The sequence below is a fragment of the Athene noctua genome, chromosome 6 (genome assembly GCF_965140245.1).
Source record: "Athene noctua chromosome 6, bAthNoc1.hap1.1, whole genome shotgun sequence".
Taxonomy (NCBI): domain Eukaryota; kingdom Metazoa; phylum Chordata; class Aves; order Strigiformes; family Strigidae; genus Athene; species Athene noctua.
Genome location: NC_134042.1, coordinates 19,991,775 through 20,013,998, shown reverse-complemented (window position 1 = coordinate 20,013,998; position 22,224 = coordinate 19,991,775). Strand labels below are relative to the sequence as shown.

General features: G+C 37.1%; 1 protein-coding gene across 3 annotated transcripts in view; it reads right to left on the bottom strand.

The window, feature by feature from the left end:
- The window catches only part of DPH6 (diphthamine biosynthesis 6), a 229,872-nt gene that overhangs the window by 12,088 nt on the left and 195,560 nt on the right, over positions 1-22,224 (bottom strand). For 2 of the 3 annotated variants that reach the window (XM_074909806.1, XM_074909807.1), the window contains 2 exons: positions 5,184-5,312; positions 239-4,239 (listed from right to left, as the gene is read on the bottom strand). In XM_074909806.1, coding sequence (XP_074765907.1) covers positions 5,197-5,312 — 116 coding nt within the window. In that variant the 3' untranslated portion in view covers positions 239-4,239; positions 5,184-5,196. Of the gene's footprint in view, positions 1-238; positions 4,240-5,183; positions 5,313-22,224 lie in introns of those variants that run through there. The other variant, XR_012633870.1, reaches the window with a different exon arrangement.

Here is a 22,224-nt window from a genome sequence, read left to right as displayed (position 1 = left end):
CTGTCAACAGCAGTCGGTAGCAGGAGTTGCAGAAGGAGAATATAGACTGCTGCCTGATAAAGCCCAGAAGAGGGATTTTCCCCCTTTATTATGGCAAAATCTAAAGTGGAACAAATCTTCTCATGAGTAACAGAAAGTAATAACTGCCTGGTGATGTGGCTTTGAGGTTCAAGCCTCTCTGTGGTAACTGTGCTTCTGCCAAAACAAATACCCCTACTCAGGGGACTGCGGAGGAGCTCTTCTCCCAGCAGCATAATGGCAGAGACCTGCCTACGTTCCCACTGTGCAGAGGAGGCCACCAGTGTGTGCATGGCTGTCCCAGCCATGGGCCAAGCAGATTTTATGTAATGGACTTGTAAAGCACTTTGGGATCGTCGGGGATGAATCATGCTGTAAAATGTATCATTAGTGTTACTAGATGCATTATAGACTTCTCCTGTGATCTGAGACTGCTGCAGGCAGTGTGCTGGGAGAAAAGCTCTCCAGATTGTGCTCATGCAAATCGCTATCTGTGATCACATTCATTCTGGTTGCCACTACAACATTACTTTCACACTATTGTGTGCTGCTCACTCGGTCTAAACTTTTTGTTATTGCAGGTTGTATGGCTACAACATAGCGTCTCTTTGCCAACACCTTTACAGGGGTGATAAAACATACAAATATGGAAATAGAGGCACAAGAAAACTAATGGACATGCTGGAACTTACTCAGGAAAGGGGTGGCATGATCCTAACGTATGCCTCCTGACTCTGCTGTCCCCTAACAGGTTACTAAATCGGGGCAGCTGTCCGTTTATCAGGGCATTTATTTCAGTTTATCTTTTTGTGCTGAAACATTATTTCCTTCTGAACTGGAGATCTGCATAATTTAGAGAAGAGCTGGAATTTCTGAAAGCTGGGAAAAGCAAAAGTGAAATCTGACTTGTTCTGAGAACATCCTGTTTTCACCGTGGACAAATAAGTCTTGTCAACTGGGTTAAACTATGCAAACAGTATTTGAAAATTATTTAGGATTAAATGATACAATCAAAAAATAACACTATAATAGGAAATGGAGGATGAGCAGACATATCCAAGAAAAAGGTTTTCAAACATTGCAAATGAAATGGAGAGTCAAGGCAATGACAAGGAGACTGCTGCCAGTGACATATCCTGTGAGAAGATCCTTAGAACAACCCGAGTCTTTGGGAATGTGGGGAAAAAACAGACAGTGCTCTAAAAAATGAGAAAAGCAGGAAACCACAGGCAAATCCTAGCCATGAATTAATCCAACAGGAGTCAAAGCCAAGAAATTGTGAGCAGTGAGTCATCAGTAAAAGGGCACTTGCATGTAACATACGGGTTCAGTTCACAGGTACCCAGTCTGTTTTTCAAAATTAAAATTTAAAATATGTCAAAAATATTCAGTGTTCAGATGAAAGTTGAAAAAAAGAAGCTTTCAAGATCTCAAGTCTGTATTTTGAATGTTTGGCTAATACATCAACACAGGCTGACTTGCCAAAAATATTAAAATACAACTAAAGAGATCATAAATTAGTAAATTGTCAAGTATTCTTAATATGTATTCCCAATGCCAGACATTTATAATAGTAAAAACAGGTTACTTATTATAAGTGCCAGTTAGTACTCTGAGAACTCAGGACAGTTTTACTTTAACATACAAAATAAACCAGGTTTGCTTCAGCAAACCCATCCTGAAAGAAGTAACAAAGATTTAACTTGGACACATGAAAAGTTTCTATATTTTAGGATTTCAGTGTTCATTTAGAGAACTATTATACCATGCAGTACAAATCTTTTATTAAATCAATGCATTCATTTATTTGAAATAAAAGTTTTATTCAATCACTGTATTTTGATAGACTAGACTACTGCACATAGACAGGAGATAATGGATTGAACAGGATGTCCTTGAAGGAGAAGAGCTGCTTCAGATCACCTCTCTAATACTCAGGAGACATCCTGCTTCCAATGCCCATCAGACTTCTGAAGGATAAGAGGAAAGATGCACCCATGCTATATGGTATAACAAATCAGCTCCTGAATCACCTAACTATAAAACTCACAGGGAAAAAAAATTAAATAATGTCTGCTTAAAATATCTCAATGTCATTTTAAAATCTATTTAGGAAGATCAGCTCCGGTGCCTTTATAGCAGCTTAGCCATGTGCATTGTAAAGGCTCACTGGTACTGTAGCCATCACTGGGTTTTGAAATGAGTAAAACGCAAAGTTATTAAATCAGTTTTGGTCTTGCAGTCCCATTTGGTCAGTTCACTTTAACATGCTTCAAGCAATTAAAGAAATTGATATACAGATTTTTTAAAGGAGGCAGGAAACAAAATTTCACTGACACAGAGAACTATAAAAAGACTTAGAATTATTTTGAAAAAAAAAAATAAAATGTATAAGCCATATTCTAACACTTGTTACAGCAGAGAAAAGAAAAATTTAAACCTCAGGTTACATTTTTAAAGATATTTTCCAACCTATTACATATGTCTTCTGAGTGCTTGAACCTAGATCAGCCAACTTTTTGTGTCATAATATACATACAAAACATTTTCCTGCAGGCTTAGTAAAAATCAGAGAAACAGAAAGCATTTGTGTATATATATGAAGTCCTCAAAACCAGTGCCTTAGCACAATATGTCAATTTATAGTCTCAAGATTAAAACCTGCTGGGCTAAACACTCAGCAAAGCTAGTCAGGAAAAAACTCCCAACAAACCCTGTATCTATAAATTTTGAGTATTAGATGTCTTTTCCTCTTTTCACTAAAACACATTGTGTGTGTGTGCATGTGTGCACACCCATCTCCCCACCTTCCATCTTCAGCTAGCACTTTTGTTACAAAGTGAACAAGAGCTCTGTGAAATAACTTATTCACAGTAGGATCCAGCAATTATGATGCAAGTATGGCAGCATAAGCCAGATAAAATGTTAATTCTATCACAAAAGTCTTAGGTCTCTATATGGAGCAGCACTTTACTCACCTACCTTGCCTATCAAATGTTAAAAAAATTGCATTGTTCGTACTTAAAACACCGCAGACCCAGCTTACAGTTTTAGTTATTCACACCACTTAGAAGCTGTATGAAGCCTCTCAAGGAGAAAAAGTCAGCAAGCTATTATTTTTTAGCTATTCACAAAGTAAACCCATTGAAGTTCTAGTTGTCTAAAAAACATAAAAAGGTTTGCTTTCTGGTGAGAAAAAAAAAAAACGATCACACTGTTTTTCAGACCAATGTATTCTGTTACCATTTTTCAATACACCTCTACTGGGGAAAAGGAGGATAGTTTGAGCCATGAATCTTGCAGGAAAACTTCCAGGAAAAGCTGGTTTCTTTCGGAGCAAATAACCTACCACCTTAAAAACACACTACAGTACAAATGCCAAGATCAACATGTTTAGGTATCTTTTTTAAACTATGAAAAAAATGACTGCTACAGGAGACACAGTCAAACACACCATCTATTTGGCTCCCATATGTATTGATGAAACATTAAGCTTCATCCTCATCTCTGCTTCAGTCCAGCTTGTGTTTCTGGTCTGTGGACACTTTACACTGAGGGAATGAAAACGCTGGTATTTCGAGGGAGAAGTAAGAAAATAATTTGGCCTTCTAAAAGAGTAGAATTCAAACAAAACAGACATATCCAGGTATTAAAAAGTTATTTTTCATAGGAAAGAACAAGAATCGAATATGTTTAAGTCTAGCCTAAAAATTATACTGAATGCTAATGAACTAATGTATTGTTAATGGATTCTTCCCTTTTTTCTTAAGAAATTTAATTTAATGCATCCATGTGTTTATACACGGGCACATAAAAAGCTCTTTGCCTTTCCCCTTCCAAAAATACTTGAATAACTGTGAAAAAAGTAATTCTTACTAATGAAGATGTCAGCTCTGCTATATTACTTGATGTAATAGTAAGGAAAACAACATTTAACAGTCTCTATTTTCAAGTAATGATCAGTATAGTATAGTATGCTGGACATACAAACTGTATCTAACAGAGGAAGATCCTCTTCTTCTTCATCCTTCTTCTGTGGTCACTGGTTTTGTATCAGCTGCTGCCCAGTTCAAATCATGTAGTGGGTAAAGAAATGAAGCTGGAGTGCTAAGTCCACGTCTTAGTCACCCCAATGTAAACACACTGCCATGAAGTTGACTTTTGTGGAAGTATCTCAGATATATGCTGGAGTGCTGGTCACCTAGCTCCGGTGCTCACACACTGGAAGAGAAACAGTGGGAACATGTTGATATAGAACATTGGCAGGGCAAGGGTTTGATACTCTTTATTGAAGGTTTAATTTTATAGCCTTTGTCTGAAAATAAGATTTCTCTACAGTGCCTTACTGCCTCAAGCAGAGTCCAAAAGGCTTTCTCTCCTATACTGATCTTATATCATGTTATGAGTAAAGTATCAGTTGCAATGAAATCGATAAGAGCTTCACCTGTGTGCCTGAGCCTGTTTTAATGAAAGCAGTAGTAAAACTCCTGTTGATTTTCTAGAGAAGACTGAAGCCCTGGGGAATACAGGTAGCTCTTTAATAAGAGCTGTCTACCAGATGTAAAGCATGATGATACCCACTATTGCCTCAGAAAGCAGGACGGCAAATCCTACAGTCTGTCCATCATCTCCATTATTTGCTTTGGTAAAATGTGCATCTTGAAAATCTCCCTGAATAATTCTTCACTGGTTCAAGAAAAGGGCTAAAATCTGGCCAAATTAAGGTCTTCATGAGTTGGCCTGAAGTCAGTGAATTCAACATAAAATTGAAAGGAATCAAGCCTTTAAAACAGTATTGGAGCTAATGTTCTGGTTTTACCGCCATCCAAAAGATGTGAAGTTATAATCAGCTTTTTGTAACCAGGCCTAAATATATCAAACAAAAGAACTGATGTGATCAGAGCAACTGACATCTCCCAAGAGCCACCTGCTGTTACCAGAACATATCTAAAAATAAGTGAGAAAAAAGCACAATATTTTGAAAAGAAACCTTTATTGTTCATACAAAGCTGATTCTGTCACATATCATGAGGCATCATTAAAAATCTAAATATGACTTTGCTTGAATCAAACAATATTGCTTAATGAAAGTATCCAACACAGTTATGATCACTTCTTTTCTTTGTTCTCTCCTGGATGGAAAGTGTGTTTTGATATCAACTCACCTCTTTTGAACGGCTAGCTTAGCCAGCACATTACATGCATAACTTCCTTGCCAGGTAAGTCCACCACAGGTACTAAAATCAGAGCTGGGGTCTTCTTGCCCAAATATTTTTCAAGGTATTCTTGCAGTCCTAAAATAGAAACAAAACAATTAGTGAATCCTCTTTGTCTCATTTTTTATTGTGTCCTACCTCTGGAAAATGACTTCTAAATACATTTTTGGAAATTATTGTGGAGTAGCAATTAACAAAAGCAAGGGAAATGCAACTCTAAATTTTCACTTTATGTAGAAGGAAGAATCATCATCTCCCACCTCCTTGTCGACTAATTTGAGATTAACTTTACATGTCGCCTAAGGCCATAAAATTCAGCAAAACAGTTAAAAGCATGTTTCTCAACCTTGAGTGAGTGAGTGGTCTGTTGATTACAGATATAGCAAGCTGAAACCAAGTGCAGGTAGTAAAAATAACTAAAGGCCAGTTGAAATTCAGTTCTTTGTCATTTTTGATATTTGGATGATCAGCACGTAGTTGTCTGTAAACAAAATTCTGCTCTCAAGTCCCACTGTGGTGCATCAGTCTGCTAGAAGATAAAGTGGGCCATTTTTTAAAACATTATGAACGTGATTTCCATTTGAAATCAATGGAAGTATGCTGCGCTGAAGATATAATGGAGGAAGTCCAGGGATGGCAACATATATGACTGCATATCTAGAATTATAGAGAGATTCAAGCTGCTAAAAATACAGAATCTGGCTATAAAGAGCTCTAAAGGGACTGGTATGTGTGGCAGAAGTTTGTAAATTTAAAGTCCATTATGGGAACAGTATTAATAATGGAGAAGATCTAATTAAAGAGAATATGGACAACAAAAGAATAGAAAATTTAAACTCAGCATCAAGACATTTCTGGTCATGTTGCTGCCTCAGGGGACATGCTACAAATCCAGCCACACAGAACCCTTAAAGCAGACTACCAAAACGCCTCCAAATGACCCTACAAAAGACTGATGGTGAGGTATGACCTGCACGGGTTCTGGTTTCAATAAGTTATTTCTGTCTGCAGCTTCTGTGATTATGGCAGTTCTTTATAACACTAAACAATCTTGGCTAGAGACGGTGTAAAGAAGGCAGAACCTGAAGACTGTCAGAGCTTTTCTTCTTGGCATCACTGCCCGTGAAACTGTGAATAGGCAGTTCAGTCAAAGTGTTACCTCATCCAGGATAAAACAGGAATTTTGCAATTGTATTGGCTGAAGCCAAAACTCTTCTCCCTTGGTACCTGGCAGCAGTAGCACAAATTAATGTAATAATGGCAATGATACCTATGAACTATTGCAAAGACAGTACCAGTCTTCTGAAATTCTGCTGACTTCCTTTTGTATTAACATCATTGACATCAGAGGTGAAAACAGACAAGGGTGAGCCAAAGAGCAACAGTTTCCTCAAAGGTCAAAGGACTTCTTCAAGTTGAGTGTGAAAAGGGTCATAGTGTATATATTGCAGATATTCAGCAATGACCTGATAATTAAGCATGAGTTAACATTTTAATTCTAAATTTTGACTTTGGGAAACTTTATAGCTAAGCTGGCTCAGAAGGCATCAAGTGGAAGTGGGTAAGGGCAAGCAACCTCAAAGCCCACTAGTTCCACCCTATTAAAATTACATTTCCTTTTTTTCCTCAATTAAAATTGTGAAAATACAGTTTTAGTCTAACTTTTTTTCACAGGCTTAAAAGCTGTGAAACAGTGCTATAAAGCTACCAAAACAAAATCAGGTATTAATTTCAAAGGGAGAATTTGAAAGTGAGGCTATCTGGAAATATAACTCCATTTTTTCATTTTTTTGAGGTGGACAAAATAGTCATAAATATTTACATTTGAATGTGCCTTAGTTGACTTGGGTGCCAGCCAGCCAGAGCACCTTTCCAAGAGACCACTGCCTTTTCTGTCGCAAGTGCAAACTGCTGCAGCAAAGCCTACACATATAATTGAAATGTGGATAAAAATCTGGGACATATGCCTCTTAAATGTTTTATTATACTTATAAATCAAGTAGTTTGATATGAAAACATTCTACCTTAGATGTGCATTTTTATACATTTAAAAACTGTGGATAAAAGTCTACTCATGCAAATTTCCCATGAAAAGTGGAGACTGGGTCTTCTAAAACAGTAAAATTGTACTCTAAGGTCCCACAGAAGACAATGTACAATTAATAAATTTGTGGCAGCCTATGTAATCATAGTTGACACAATTCAAAAATTGACAGATATACGTTTTACCTACTATAGTAAGTTACTCTAAATCCTCCAATACTAACTGTATATTTTTTACGAAGTGACACTAATAAAGACACAACCTCTATTTTTTCCCTCAAGCAAATTATGCTTTTAGTTAAATAAGAGCCTCAGTCATGGGTATGAGTGTTTTCTGAATTATGTAACTGTTTGAATACAAAGATTTCAAAAATTTATTTCCTTTATATCCCTTACGGAAACGTTTGCTTAGTTGCACGCCACACTTATAAATGTTGATCTTAAAAGTGAAACCAAGTAAAGGACAGAGGGTTACAGTGAGTGTGTTTGTGTGTTTACTGGAGCTTTAACAGCAGCTATATATGATTGATAATGGTCTTAAAGTTATTTAACCTGCCCTGATACAGAATGTTTATTAAAGAAAAATAATTTCCTGTGACAGTCCATATTAATTATTATTGCTACATAAAATTTGCTGAAAGCACGCGAACTTCATCCCGTAAGATGGATCTGTGCTACTCCCAACTGATCAGCAGAGCTTCAGGGCACAGGTTCCATATGGTGTTTCTTTCTGCACCACTGTGCATTTTTGTATTGACCTGGGTACAGTTGAGGGATATGGACATCTCTAAAACTTAAAAATGAACAAAAATAATTCAAAGTCTTCCCTTCTCTCACCAAAATTTCTGGCATTATAGTCTATTTCTGCCATTCCTCTGTAAGGATAGGATGCTGAGATTAACAGCTTGATGATCTCTCACGCTGATTTAGCAGCCGTTCCATATAACATAGCACAATCTAACACTGTTAGCTATTGTTTTTAAAGGTGCTTTTCATATGAAATAGATAAAACAGTGTCCTGGGAGTCCCTAAAGGGTCATTCCAAAATGATTAGGAAGATGATGTTTACATCTGTGCTGTCATTGGCTTCAGCAGGATTTAGGCAGTATGAGGTGAGGCCACAGAATCCACTTATGCTTCCAAAATCAGGTCCCCATTATTGCTGCCATACTCTTGCGTCACTGGATGTTTGCAGGGGAGGGGTAATCTAATTGCTCCTATTGCAAAGGAAAATGGTAACACAAAGGAAGATCACATTTAGCCCAGTACATAAAAAATCACTTTCATATTACAACTACTATCTTTCCTTCACTTTTTAACCAAAAGATATTGTTACATTGCTTAGAGCAGGTTTTTAAATCCCTGAGCTAATAAAGCTCCATTGCTTCAGCTGCAGAGATCTGACATACAGCATGTACTTTGAAAAGATGCGTCACAGGGGATCAGGTTCCTAACAGTTGACTAAGAGTTCCAGTCCCAAAAGATGTGCCCCTGGTGTGCAGAACACTTAACCCTTCGACCAGTACCAACATGACTATTCACAAATTATTGATGTCCCTAAATCCCTGGCAGATTGCAGACAGTTCTTGTCTCCCTTGAAGCCAAAGCATATGGTCGCTAATGAGATGGATTAAAAAATACATATACACATTCAGAGCTTTGCCACATGAATGTAAAGCCACAGAAATGGTAGAAGGTGATTGAGCTGGACTGAACATGTCAAATACATGATTAGCCTCTTGTTATGGATCATTTCCATTGATCTATATGCAGTTTCACAGCATACTTTAATTAAAGCTGTCTGGAAGAAGCCTCTGCCCTAAATGATCAGGCAGTGCAATGAAAAGGTGAAACACGGGAACTGGAGACCCTCCCTTCCTTGCTTAAACATCAAGCTGACTGTGATTTACAACCATAGCAAGGAAGGAAAATCTGCTTTTAAAAAACTATTTGTTTTTACAGTTGAGGGTTTTCTTCACACTTTTACTTAATATAAAATGATTTAGTGGAATATAAGATTTTAAAACAAAACCTGTACAATTTGCTTGCTTCATTGTAATAAAGACCTTTCTGTCCAAAATAAAAACAAGTCCAGTGAACAAAAATATACTGTTGGAACATCAAAGTGAGTCACTTTGCAAAATGTGATTTTGTGCTGATTTTTGTTGCAGCTGTTAAGATTTTAAATGACAACAATGTAGACAATTTGCATAGTCCAATACTTGACTTTTCATACTATACCATATGGTTTTCTTTACTATTCTTGATGACATTATTTCACGTTGGTTATACTATATTTCCCTGTTAAGGGACTGCGTTTCCAAAATTGCTCCGACCACAGTAAAAATGGAGGCAACATCTTGTAATTAATTGTGTTTCCATTTTGAAAACATGTCAGCTAGATCTTCACAAGTACTAAAAGCCTACCAGTTCCAGGGAAAACTGGCCAAAGATATGCTGCTCAATGCTTTTATAAATTTCTTCCAAAATTATAAAATCTGAAGTCAGTCTTGATTTTTTTTTTTTTTTCCCCCCCAGGTGGGAAACATTCATATGCATAAAAAGAGGGAAATCAACAATAACTAAACTTAGGAGGATAGAATGCAACTTGCTTTGGAAGTAAACCACTCCTGATTATTTATCCTGGTTATTACACTGATTTCCCTTGGTCCTTCTGGTTTGGAGTGAGTTACAGTCTGTCTTTGCCTACTTATTTATAATATCAAGATAGTGATGATTTGCATACTGCTAATGGTGATTGGGGTGTAACTGAGTTTTGTTAAGGACTGGTAACAAGGGGAGTTCTGTAGCACTTTTTGGCAGTCCAGATTGGGCACAGCTTTAGAGATGATAAAAGCTCCTTCATGCAATACTGATGATGCACTTCAATCACTCTGGCCTGGGTTATATATCTGAATATGAGTTAACCAGCTGCTCTGAATTGCAGGGGAAGTCTGTTGCCATGATATATGAGACAAATGACCAATATGAACTTGGATAAGGCTGTGAAACAGCTTTAAATCTGTGATTATGTAAGACAGACCTTGAAACTATGAAAATTGTTTGTGTTCTTTGCTACATAACTTTCCAAATCTAACCTGTGTTGTGAAGACTTCTTAAGTTTTGTCTAGATTTCTCTCCCTTGTTTCAAAGTCAACAATTAATGAATGAACTTTCCTGTTAAATAGTAAATATATAAGAACATTTGTTTTAAAAAAAATTTAAAAGTAACTGACATAATATAGACAACCCACAAATTTACTTTCAGGCCTTTTTGTAAAATACACATACCCCAAAAATTAAGGAAAAAAAAAAAATTACAGAAGGAGTTGCAGTTTCATTTGGAACTTGGATCTCTACAAACACACGCCTGGTCAGTCACCAAAGCAGCCACTCAGATCTGCATCTCTTGTACTTGCAAACAATTCTTTCACAAAAATGTATCTTCAAGGAGTCATCACGTTTCATTTAAGTTTGTCTTACATTTGTGGACTCATCTATACTCAAGGGTTTCTTGCTTCTTGCACCAAACTAGTTTTAGTTGCAACAATGAAAATGTCTTTTTCAAGTAATAACAGATGAAAATACAGCCTGGACTGGAAGCACTAAAGCCAATGTTAACCACCCTCTGACTGTAAACTCTTCTGTGAAGGATATGTTTATTAGGATCCAGACTGATAGGACTCTTGCCATTTTGGTCATAAAATACTGTGAGTCGTAGGCACAACAAATCAGCACTTCACTGCTGCAGACCATTCACCAATAAAAGCAAAGAATCATAGAATAGTTTGGGTTGGAAGGGACCTTTAACGGTCATCCAGTTCACCCACCCTGCAATGAGCAGGGACATCTTCAGCTAGATCAGGTTGCTCAGAGCCCTGTCCAACCTGACCCTGAAGGTTTCTAGGGATCTAGAAACCATCTACCACCTCTCTGGGCAACCTGTTTGAGTGTTTCACCACTCTCATCATAAAAAATTTCTTCCTTATAGCTAGTGTGAATCTACCCTCCTTTAGTTTAAAACCATTATCCCTTGTCCTATCACTACAGGCCCTACTAAAAAAGTCTGCCCCTACCTTTTTTATAAGCCCCCTGTAAGTACTGGAAAGCCACTATAAGGTCTCCCCAGAGCCTTCTCTTCTCCAGGCTGAACTACAACTTTCTCAGCCTGTCCTCACAGGTGAGGTGTTCCACCATTCAGATAATTTTTGTGGCCCTCCTCTGGACCCACCCCAACAGGTCACTGTCTTTCTTGTACTGAGATAAAAATCTTACATAAAAGGAAGACTACAGTTTTATTATATTTTACTGCTAGTCCTGTTTGTGTAGTGGACTTCTTGTCCATTTGGAATCTATCCCTAACCCTAAAGTTCTTGTGCACTTGGAATCTATCCCAAAACCTAATTTCTAAGTTCTAGCAATGTTTTCACATAGGCTACAGTGAAAATATAATGAAAGTTGCTGTAGGCTTGGTTGGGTACCCAGAGGAGTTGGAGCAGCTATTTCTACAGCTGAGCAGAGGAAGAGGAAAATGAGCTGTTTCCCTGCATGCCTTACTGATAACTCCTGCTCTCAGAATCAGTAAGAAGTTGCAAGTGTGCAAGGTGGCAGCCATGAAACTTACTGTTCATGGAAGATACAGGAAAGATGAATGGTTTGCTTATCTTAATCCAAACTAGTTAGCCAGTGAGGATGCCTGAGCTCTGCACCACCAGCAGCAAGAGAGGGACAGCTGGCCTCAAACGAGGGGCTCTGCAGGAATCCATAAGTTGCCTCCTCCCCTCCCAGCCTCACCAACTTCTCTGCTGTTCTGTGCTTCAGCAGGAGGGTGTGGAAAGGAAAGAGGGCTCACTCATAATCAGGGAGGGCATTAACATTTACAGAAACCTCACTTTTTTAGAGCTGAGTCACTTGGCTGAGTAACTATGGAAGTTTTTTGAGACTGTAGCTAATGTGTTTTTTTTAGCATCTGAAAGAAAATTAGTAGACAAAACATTTATTTTTAGTGCTGGTTTGATTGTGGGCCTGTCAGCCTTGGCAATGCATCTCTTTTATCAAGCTGCCACGATACCTTGTTTTGTTTTCAGAGCAAAGTTTGATTAAAGACCAATTTCAGAAAAGTTACTTGCTGTGGGCGTTAATTAGAGCTTTCCGGACTCTGCAGGGTTTAGCTTATGATCCATTTCACTTACTAAACCCTGTAATTCAAGTTACATGAAGATGGGAATGAACCAACCCCTTCTATTCTTCTGAAGGCTTCTGTTTAACTCAGTCATGAAAGAATATCTCTCCTTCCCTAATACGGAATTCTAAGTTTTGGCCTTTCCTAAACAAAATTAAAAATAATACTTCACATCTATAGAGACTTTTCAAACTAATGAACTGAGACACATCCTTGGAGCTTCAGAATGGGGTAGGTAAACTTTTAAGGAGATTTTGCTTCTAAATAATGTTTTCAGTGGTGGCCAAGTATATGGTACATCTTAGAAAAAACAGGTAAACATCTATTTCCCTTCCTCTTCATTTTTCTGTGAGTGTTGTCATTCTGTAAGAGAAGGTCCCTGGCATTCCCCTCCTCCCCTTTTATTAGCAATAAGAAAAGGCTTTTGCCTTTCTGCAAGCAAATGAACACCTATCAGCTCAAAAATCTTAAAAATCTTGTTGATGAAAAAAGACTTAGTAGTACTTGTGTGCAATAAGTAGATTGAGGTGGAATTTATAGCATGATATAGTTAAAATTAGGAACTATGTAATAAAATGAATGAAATGAAAACACCTTTGGGGTACTATGCAAATACAAGCAGACAAAAATCCAGCCCAAACCAAAACTTGACTCAGCTACATTGGATAGTTGAAACTAGGGTAGACAAAACATGAAACCATGGACTAAAGAGAACAAATCTGTGAATGAGAAGATAACCTGAAATGGTCCATCTCTTTTTTCCAGCAGACAGCCTGCACAGGAGACCTGAGGCTGGATGAGGTAAGATATTAAAGCAGAGTTCATGGATACTATCATTTTAAAACATCCTCTCCCAGGTATAATTCTCTCCCGAACTTCCCCCCAGATTTTGAAATCTAAACTTCAGCTTAGTTTGAAGGCTAGTATGGACTCTACCTAAAGCTGTACACTGTGACAGATGCACCAGGAATGCTGAGGAAGTAAGCAAATCTGGCAATCATAATCATCAAATGAGGTTTTATACTGATATGTATAACAATTACAATGTCAATTCCAAATGCCATCCCTAAGACAATTGTATGCCACATAACTCTCTCTGGATATACAGAAGTTACCTTCCAAAGTACACACAGTAACAGTCAAAATAGGTATGTTATCATGCGCATCAGCAGCAAGTTGCAGAAAGAAATGTGACTCTTTTAAAGATAAACAAATATTGCTGAGCTCTTCTGCACATTAGTTATGGCTGTTTCTCAGTAGAAAGAATTAAGATTTAGCTTCTATAATAATTCTTTCAAGCTGCCGGCTATAGCTTAGAAAATAGCAGAGCATGAAAACTCATTGCTTTGTGTTTTCCAGTGTTCTGTTTTTAGCCATTTCCTATATACAGGTTGAGAATCGGCCTATACAAGGCTAAAAATGTGCACTTTGTTTAAAATGTCATTAACCTTCTGCACTAAATAAAGAAACGCTTAAGCATGCCCTTCCAGTACTCACGGAGAGGTCTAAATATAATTTCAAAGAGAACGGAGGACTGAACTTTCTGAGTACAATCACTCAGGGAAGAACTTGTGCTTTTTCTAAAACATGACAGAGTGCAAAGATCACAAGCCTGTTTTCCCTGTGTGCTATTTTTCAACCCTGTAACAACCCAGTCTCTTTATGGGGTGGATGGTTATTGAACTTTTATACCAGCTGTGCTCAGAATCTCTGGGGAGGATGGGCTGTAATGACACCAAGCAGAGATGAGTTATGAATGGAGACAGATTATTACAAACATATGAAACAGTAAGGACCCATTTTTCAAGAGGCATCTAAGAATGCACTTCACAGTATGTGTATGCACTTGTTTGCTCATAGTCATCTGAATGTGCCTATGCACACAGCTAAAACCACAGGATTCACTAGAGGCTCTCACACATGTTTTTTGTTGTATGCAAATCAGATAAATGTGCACTTTCTTTATTTTTTTTTTTTCCAGATTAATTGAAAACTTGGTGTGAAAATGATCAACTGCAACAGCACCTGTGCAGTAATTATGGAACTTGCTTTTTCACCTTTAGGTCATATTACAGCTACAGACTCCTGGCCCATAGTCCAAGAGCATGAGATGGCACAGATTTGCAAGCTGTAGGACAGTTGGTTGCTGTGCCCTCCAGGTAGGGTTGGGGACACTGGTGGGGCAGTGTGTGTGGGAAGCTCGGCTGTGCCTGCTGGTAATTCAAGAACTTTTATCTCCAGGGCCTGTCAATCTGGCACCTTTCACAAGTGTTAAATTCACTTAAGTATATTTTTTCAGAAGCTGTCATGAGACATACTGAAGCAAATATGTCCTTCAGTGGTTACACATGGACTTGGTTGTAACAATGTTTGTTAAGTGCTTTGACATCCCCAAATGATATGTTTGGTGCCGCTTCCACATTTGTTCGTTTATTCCAGTCTGCTAAATAGTCTCCAAAACCAAGGGCTTTAAGAAATATCTGATTGGATACAGTGCATCCAAAAGGCCTGACCATGAAGAGATGTTTATATAGCTAGTGGACACCACATATATCTGCTGGTGGGAGAATTTGGTCTACAAATAATAGAAAAGGTTTTTAAAAGACTGTGGTAAGCATCTTCAGACTGGCTATGGAGAAGATCACATGGCCCATGCTTTATGTCGTTAAGCTGTGATCATTTAAAATAATACTGATTAAATACTTGTTTTCAGTTTCTAAGTCAGATTCTCAACTGCTGTAAATTGTAGCTATGCTAATTTACACCTGCCAAGGAGCTTGCACGGTAGATTACATATTTATATATAGATTCACATGCAAACTTATGAGGTTATTTCTAGAGGTTTACCATTGTAAAGAGCTCTGAAAATTTAAATCAATCTGCTGTACTAATGTAAACAATTTATTGTAACAAAACCAGATAAAAGTGCACTGAACATGTTAAATACATTATTAGGTCGATGAAGATCATTTCTATTGATCCGGGTCTGGCTTCACAGCACAGTTTGATCAAAGCTGCCTGCAAGATGTAACAAAGAGTGGTCATGGCATTCACTGCTTTTCATCTTGAGGCCACCACTTTAATCCTACAGTGAGTCTACAAATGACGAAAATTTCATTACTGCTGCATCTGACAAGCTACGCAAAATTAGCTGGAGTGGGTTAAAAAGAAGGGTAGACCAATATTTAGAAGTGGAACAAAATGCAACTTCTGTTTTAATGGGAAAATCATGCTGCCAGAGGTTGCTGATGATCCACCCAGAAGTTTGTGGGCTCTTGATAGCCACACAACTACCTCCTCTTGATCTGGCAGATGTACATTAATTGGATTTTTATCCTGTATGGCAGCAACCCAAGATATCAGTACCCTTTTATTCCCTACAGTCAAGGAAGAAAAGGAGAGAGATGAAAGTCTTTTGTTCCTCTTCATGGCCTCCAAGGATGAAAAATAAATCTCACTGCTAGTGCTTCCTGTGTAATGTAAGCTCACAGTTTGTTACAGGCTTGGGAGTGGAAGACTGGGAGAGGCATTCAGCTGTGTCAACCAACAGCAAAATGAAAGAAAAAAGGGTCTGAAACTTGGCCACATAGTGATGTGAGCTGCAAGTAATTTTTTCTCTAACTTGAAGTTATTAACAGCATAATTTATAAAAGCTTTCAGCAAGACTTATGTGTCATCAGGTACTACATAAACACTAAATAACAGACCTACCACAAAGAGTTTACCATCAACACAAAAAAACAGCTGAAAAAGGAACTTAGGACAGATAGAAAACTCAGTCATAGACAACTGTGCCAGAATTACACCATTTGTGAAGGTAATTTGTGGAAAAGCCAAAAACTGACCCTAAATTCTGACCCACCATACACCTCTTCTTCCTCGTGAGAGCATACCACAGTGAGCACACTTAAGAACAACAATACAGTGGCCAAGAACTGAATCATCCTTTTGCTTGGACTGCTTTTGGATCTCTGGAAGTTAAAATCACAGCCCCAGAAGAGCATTGCTACACATTCTCCACCTGCTCTGTTGTCTGACTTTACTGCTTGGAGGCCTCTGCAGCTGGGGTGGTTTACAGGTTATTTGAAAGTTACCTGTGGGATTTATGCCAAAATAGTCTATAACTGTCAAGGTGCTATCCACCTGACTGTCTTAGGATTGCTTAATAAACATTACTATATGTTTTGTACCACAGTGTATCACAAAAGGCTGAAATAAACTTATTACACAAATATATATATTTTAAAAAAAAAGTTTCATCACCAAAATACATGGTCCTAAACATCTGTTTGTAAAAAACTTTTGAAGAATGCTTTTTGGAATTATACAAACAGCACTGCTTTCCATAACTCTGGTACATATTGTGATTTATAGCCACATGGGTGACAGGTGAAGTACACAGAATAGCCCAGCAGTGAATGGAAAAGCTGCCCGGATCTGGTCTGTTGCTTAGGGCTTCCAAGTTCCTCCAGGTGGACCAGTACCCACAAGTGACCAGTCAGTCAACAGCACTGACAGCTCCTCTGCCTGAACACTGGCTCTTTCGACAGGAATTTCTACTTCTGGAGCCTTAAGCCACATCTCCACCACAAACTATGTTAGTTCAAAGAGATACTGGATTAATGAAATTGAAAATGCTCAGAAGGAAATTAAATGTAATGCTTTAACCACTTTTAAGAAACATGAAGTGTGAGTGATGGAAGGGTGACCTTTAGCTTTCCCACAAACAGAAGGCCAACCTATAAGGCACAGAGAAACATGCTTTTGATTTATCCTTGTGTCTCCTTCTGTTTTAAAGATGTGATCTGCAGTATGAGATCCAGTTTTAACAATTTTGCAGTACTGCTAGAGGGAAATAAATTGTTGAAGAAGAGATGTCATTTTTAAAGTAAAGCAAAGATGCCCACACAGCCCTCTCTTTGGTCAACACTGATACTTTATGCCATGGGCCTTAACTTGTCAGGGAATATCATGCCTGCTGCTTTGCAGAACATGGTAGTGAGAAGGACAGCCTACAGAAAGGCATCAACAGCTCTTCACAGAGCCACTTCTCTCCTGCAACACATTACTGGAGTGGTCTTACCAGTATTTTCTATACTACGTTAGCTGAATGAGTGGGCTTTTTTTGAAAAAAAGGTTTCTCTTTCAAAGTTGTTTTCCAATTACACCACTGCCAGGGAGATTAATTAGAATCAAGCCATCACCTCTTTTTATCTTTTGCAGAAAACACATGTTGGTAGAAAGGAAGGCAACAAAATATGCTCAGCCTAGCTGAAGTTTTGCCAAATCACTCTGCAGGGCAAATAAAACTCACCTACAGAGTGTCACAAGAATACTTGGGGTCATTAAAGCACTAAAACATCTGGCAAGACAAAAAGGTGAAACACGAAGATGTTAAAGATTTACTACTATCATTATTATTATTATTATTATTAATCATCATCATCATCACCATGTAATCAGTTTCATTTTTGACTTACTGAGAAAAAAGAGGCAGAAGAAAGAAAAACTAACTGGATCTTATATAGTCAGAACTTCATGTTAAATATATTTGTGTCCTCCTGCAAATATTTCTAACTGTAATTTTAGCAACTAATTTAGGTAAATCTAACACTTTCAAATGCTACTAACATTAATACTGCCAGATTCAAAGTTTTTGGCACATCTCTTTTTAGAAAAGCATAGCATAAAAGAATAAAATAATAATCTACTTGATTAAAATATAAAGGTTGGTTATTTATTCCTCCACAATCCCAGCTTTCCTCTCAGGGGAAATCTGGAAGTTTTAAATTCATTGATCCTTCACTTTGCCACTATTCTTCTCTCCTTTGACCTTTTAGATATTTTTTGTTTGCTGTCACATTTTTGCTGATTTGTTTTTAAATTATAAATCTGATTTTACCTTCATTTTTCTTAAACCACTTGCCACAATCCTTTAGAAAAATCTACTCACAGTTTCATTCTTAAGGCCAACCAAAGATTTACAATATGCTAAACTGGGCAAAAATTCTGTAGTAATCAGCACAGTATATTTTATCCTCCATCATAATCATTTTTCTGGCTCCATGTCGATATAACTTTTTCTGCTTTTTACAATGGTTTACAACTTAAATAATTTAATACAACAGTTGTTATATTTTTATTGCAAGCTTATAAAACTTGTACGATAAGTCTCTTCCATGCAATATATTAAACAAAGAAATGACAGAGAAGAAGGGGAACTGATGATTACTAAAACTGTAATTCAGTTTCCAAGTTCTGAACGTGTCATAAAGCGCTTCTGGCTCACTTGCATACAGCACATCTTGTCAGTGTTCCTTAAATGAACCAACCTCTTCCTATTCAGTTCTCCTTACCTCTTATTTTAATGTTGACATAGGAAGAACAACGATGATTTCACATTTCAGGCGATGCATTGCTGAAGTGGTGGTTGAGGGGAAAGGTCCCAGCGTAAGGAACATGGGGGCAGGAAAATCCATTGCCAGCTCTGCCACTGACTTGCTGGAAGTCCTTGGGCAACTTCTTTTGGCTTCAAGAACATGTATTAAGCTACGCTTTATTTAATTTTGCAAGGTCTTTCAGTGCTGTAGAGACTTGTGTCTCTTTAAGACTCAGGCAGGACCTTTGTGTCTAATTTTTGTATTTCTGAGCAACTGCAATTCTTGATAGTTTGTAAAATCAATCTCCAAATTTCATACTTCAGTTTTTTAGAATAGAAAAAATGCTTTCCTGCCTTTGTGAAATGCTTTGAGATTGCTTGATGAATAATTGCTACTGCCTTAGTATATTTGAGAGCTTATGTAAAAGATGCTGCTTTAATGCATCCCTCAATAAGAGAGTTTTTAACTATTTTTTACATCACAGACTCACTTCATACACTTTCACAGACACAGTTCTGTCCACATCTACGAAGTAGGTTACTGTATATCCACAAGAACATACAAGTCTGCTACTTCTAAAACTCATTTGCTGATAATAAAAATAACAAATATTGATCTAAAATGATGTCAGAAGTAAATCTTACTGACTTGGAAATGCTACATTTATTTCTATTTCTGGAGTAATTATTCATATTTTTGAAACTTACAATAAGAACTTCAACTAGCTGTGGTACATCATCACCTAATGCAGTAAACCATTTCTACACAAAATGCATCATAGAAACCCTTTTCCTCTATGCTGAGACTTTTAATAGAAAAGAAGGTATCACATATAGTTTACAGAGGTAAAACAGTTCAGGTTCTAAGGCCAGGTTTGATAAACTCTCCAGATGATGGCTTGGCCACCGCCCCCCCCCCCCCCCCCCAACTCCTGTAAATCACTTAACTGTGTAGTCTTAATGCTGCTAATACAAAGGCTCTGAGCCTAGATGATTAAGGTTTCTCAGTAGAAGTCAGCTTGTGACTCCTAAGAGATGCAACCTAGCCAGCTGAGAAATAAACTTACAAACTTTTCTATTTGTCCAAACTATGATGAGTTCAGGTAGATGATGGTTAGTTTCTGAATTGTGTTGTTATGAGTTCAGCCCTCGCATACATGGATCACTCATTTTGTAGGGTGAAGGACCACAGATGCCTGCATACTGTCTCAGATTTTTTTTTTTTTTAATATGATACTTGAATCATGCAATGCCAAAACGAATAATGAAAATAAACCCAGCATTAGAGTCCTAGATCAAGCAGTCAATTTTTTTTTCCCCTTAAAATATAAAGCATAAAGTAAAACTTGGAAGACATTTATGCTTATGGACTTGAGAAACTTCAAGAAAAGTACCTAGAGGATAGTAACACAATTTATTTTGACAGCTACCTTTCTCCTCACTAAATATCTAAGGTATAATATTTACCTTTGTGTGGTTGTAACTACAAAGATAATTAGATCAAGCCATCTGTATTATTATATGACGAATTTTAAGAACTATATTAAACTCCCCCACTCCAGAGATGGTTGCATGCTTGATCAGTTGAATAATTTTTATAACTGATCAAAAATGTGCTGCATGTAGTGTTCTGATTTCTGTTTCTTGCCTACCAAACCTGAAATCTACTGGCCAGAATATTGTTTCCAATAGAACAAGACAAACTGTGGGTTTGCTTCTGTAATCCTTTACAAAGGGTTCAGTAAGAGTGGACATATTAGGAAGAAATCATTTGGAAGGCAGGAAAAACTTCTAAGTAATAAACAAGAAAGCATCCTTGAATTTTAATCATTAACTTCTTAATGCCAGCCTAAACGTATAAATCAAGATCACAAGATGTCTAAAGAATGAGCTAGTTTCCATATGGAAATGTCTAGAAGTCATCCATTACTATTGCTGCTTTTCCATATTGCAGACAGTGAAATCAATATGCTGCACTGGTTCAGTAAATTTGTCTCTTAACAAGTTAATAAAACAGTGATCCCCACATAGTCCTTCCATCAAACTTTCATGGAAAAAAATGAGAATATTAAATGCACTAAGATAGGGAAGATCTGCTCCATTTGCTCTGCAATGATAATCTTTTACAAAAGAGGATTTTTATTATTAATTCTTCGCCTTCTGGGGATATTATAATTTCCTAGAATGTAAAAACGCCTTAAGCACAGCAATTTGCTGAGCTAGACTGAATTTCAGGATGTTTCAAATGAGCTGATAAACAACTGCATAATTAGCAATTATTAGATCAAAACTCTACATTACAGATACATGGGTGAACTGGCCAATGGAAAAGCAAGTTGCAGATACTGTTTTTAAAACTGTAAGTCAGTGTTATGCTTTGACGTACATCACAACTTTTCTTTTAAAGAATTAAATACCCTACTGCTTATTTTTTCTTTAGAAATGCAGATTATTCTATCAACCAAATCCTTGGGGTCTTAATCATTGGACACATCCCTCTGTGTATGAATAATAAGCACTTTACAGGCTGAATATAACTCATGCGCTAAAAGTGATTAGACTAAATTTTTTTTTTTTCATTATATAGTTACAAATCAATTGTACAGGCATCTTAAACTCAAGACCTAGTATATTTCTTAAGCCTTGAATTCTGCAGCTCCTTAATGAAATATATTATTTTACCTTACAAAATAAAGAATGTAATCAGATATACTACAAAAAAGTCAATTGTAAAATTAATGTAATATATACTACCACCACATTTTCAGGACCTGGGTATTTGATACTTATATATCATTTTGTCAACCAGTCAGAGAATGGCTGGGAAATGTGGCAGCTAGCTGAGATAACACTAAGGCTTTTGAGATGCAGAATAAAGTTACTGAGTTTTTCTCTAAAAGAATCAGACATGGAACAGTTAGTAGGGCTAATATCTATAGTGATACCTTTACGTTTCAGCACAGATCTACCAAAATGGTATCTCCACTGAAATAAATGGCACAGTTCACACTATTCACAATTACTGTTTTAATTCTGACTTGATTGCATCTAGGAGGATTTCTTTACAAGAATTTACAGTGATTCATTAATATTAGTCATGAGTGTCATAAACATAATTTTTAGAAAACATGAATATTCAAATTCTAAACCACTGGTTTGCACCAAGAACAGATTTTGTTTTAAATTTAGGAGGTAATTATTATGTGATTTAATGGTTTAAAAGCTAGACATCTAATGAAAACAGCCCTATGTTCCAAAAGATTATTAATCCCATTTTAAAGTACACTATAGGATGAAGGGTCCCTTGGAGGTGTCTGTCACCCAACACGAAGAACGTAGGTCATTAGGTTAAACAAAACAGTTAACTTCTTTTAAGCAGTTAGACA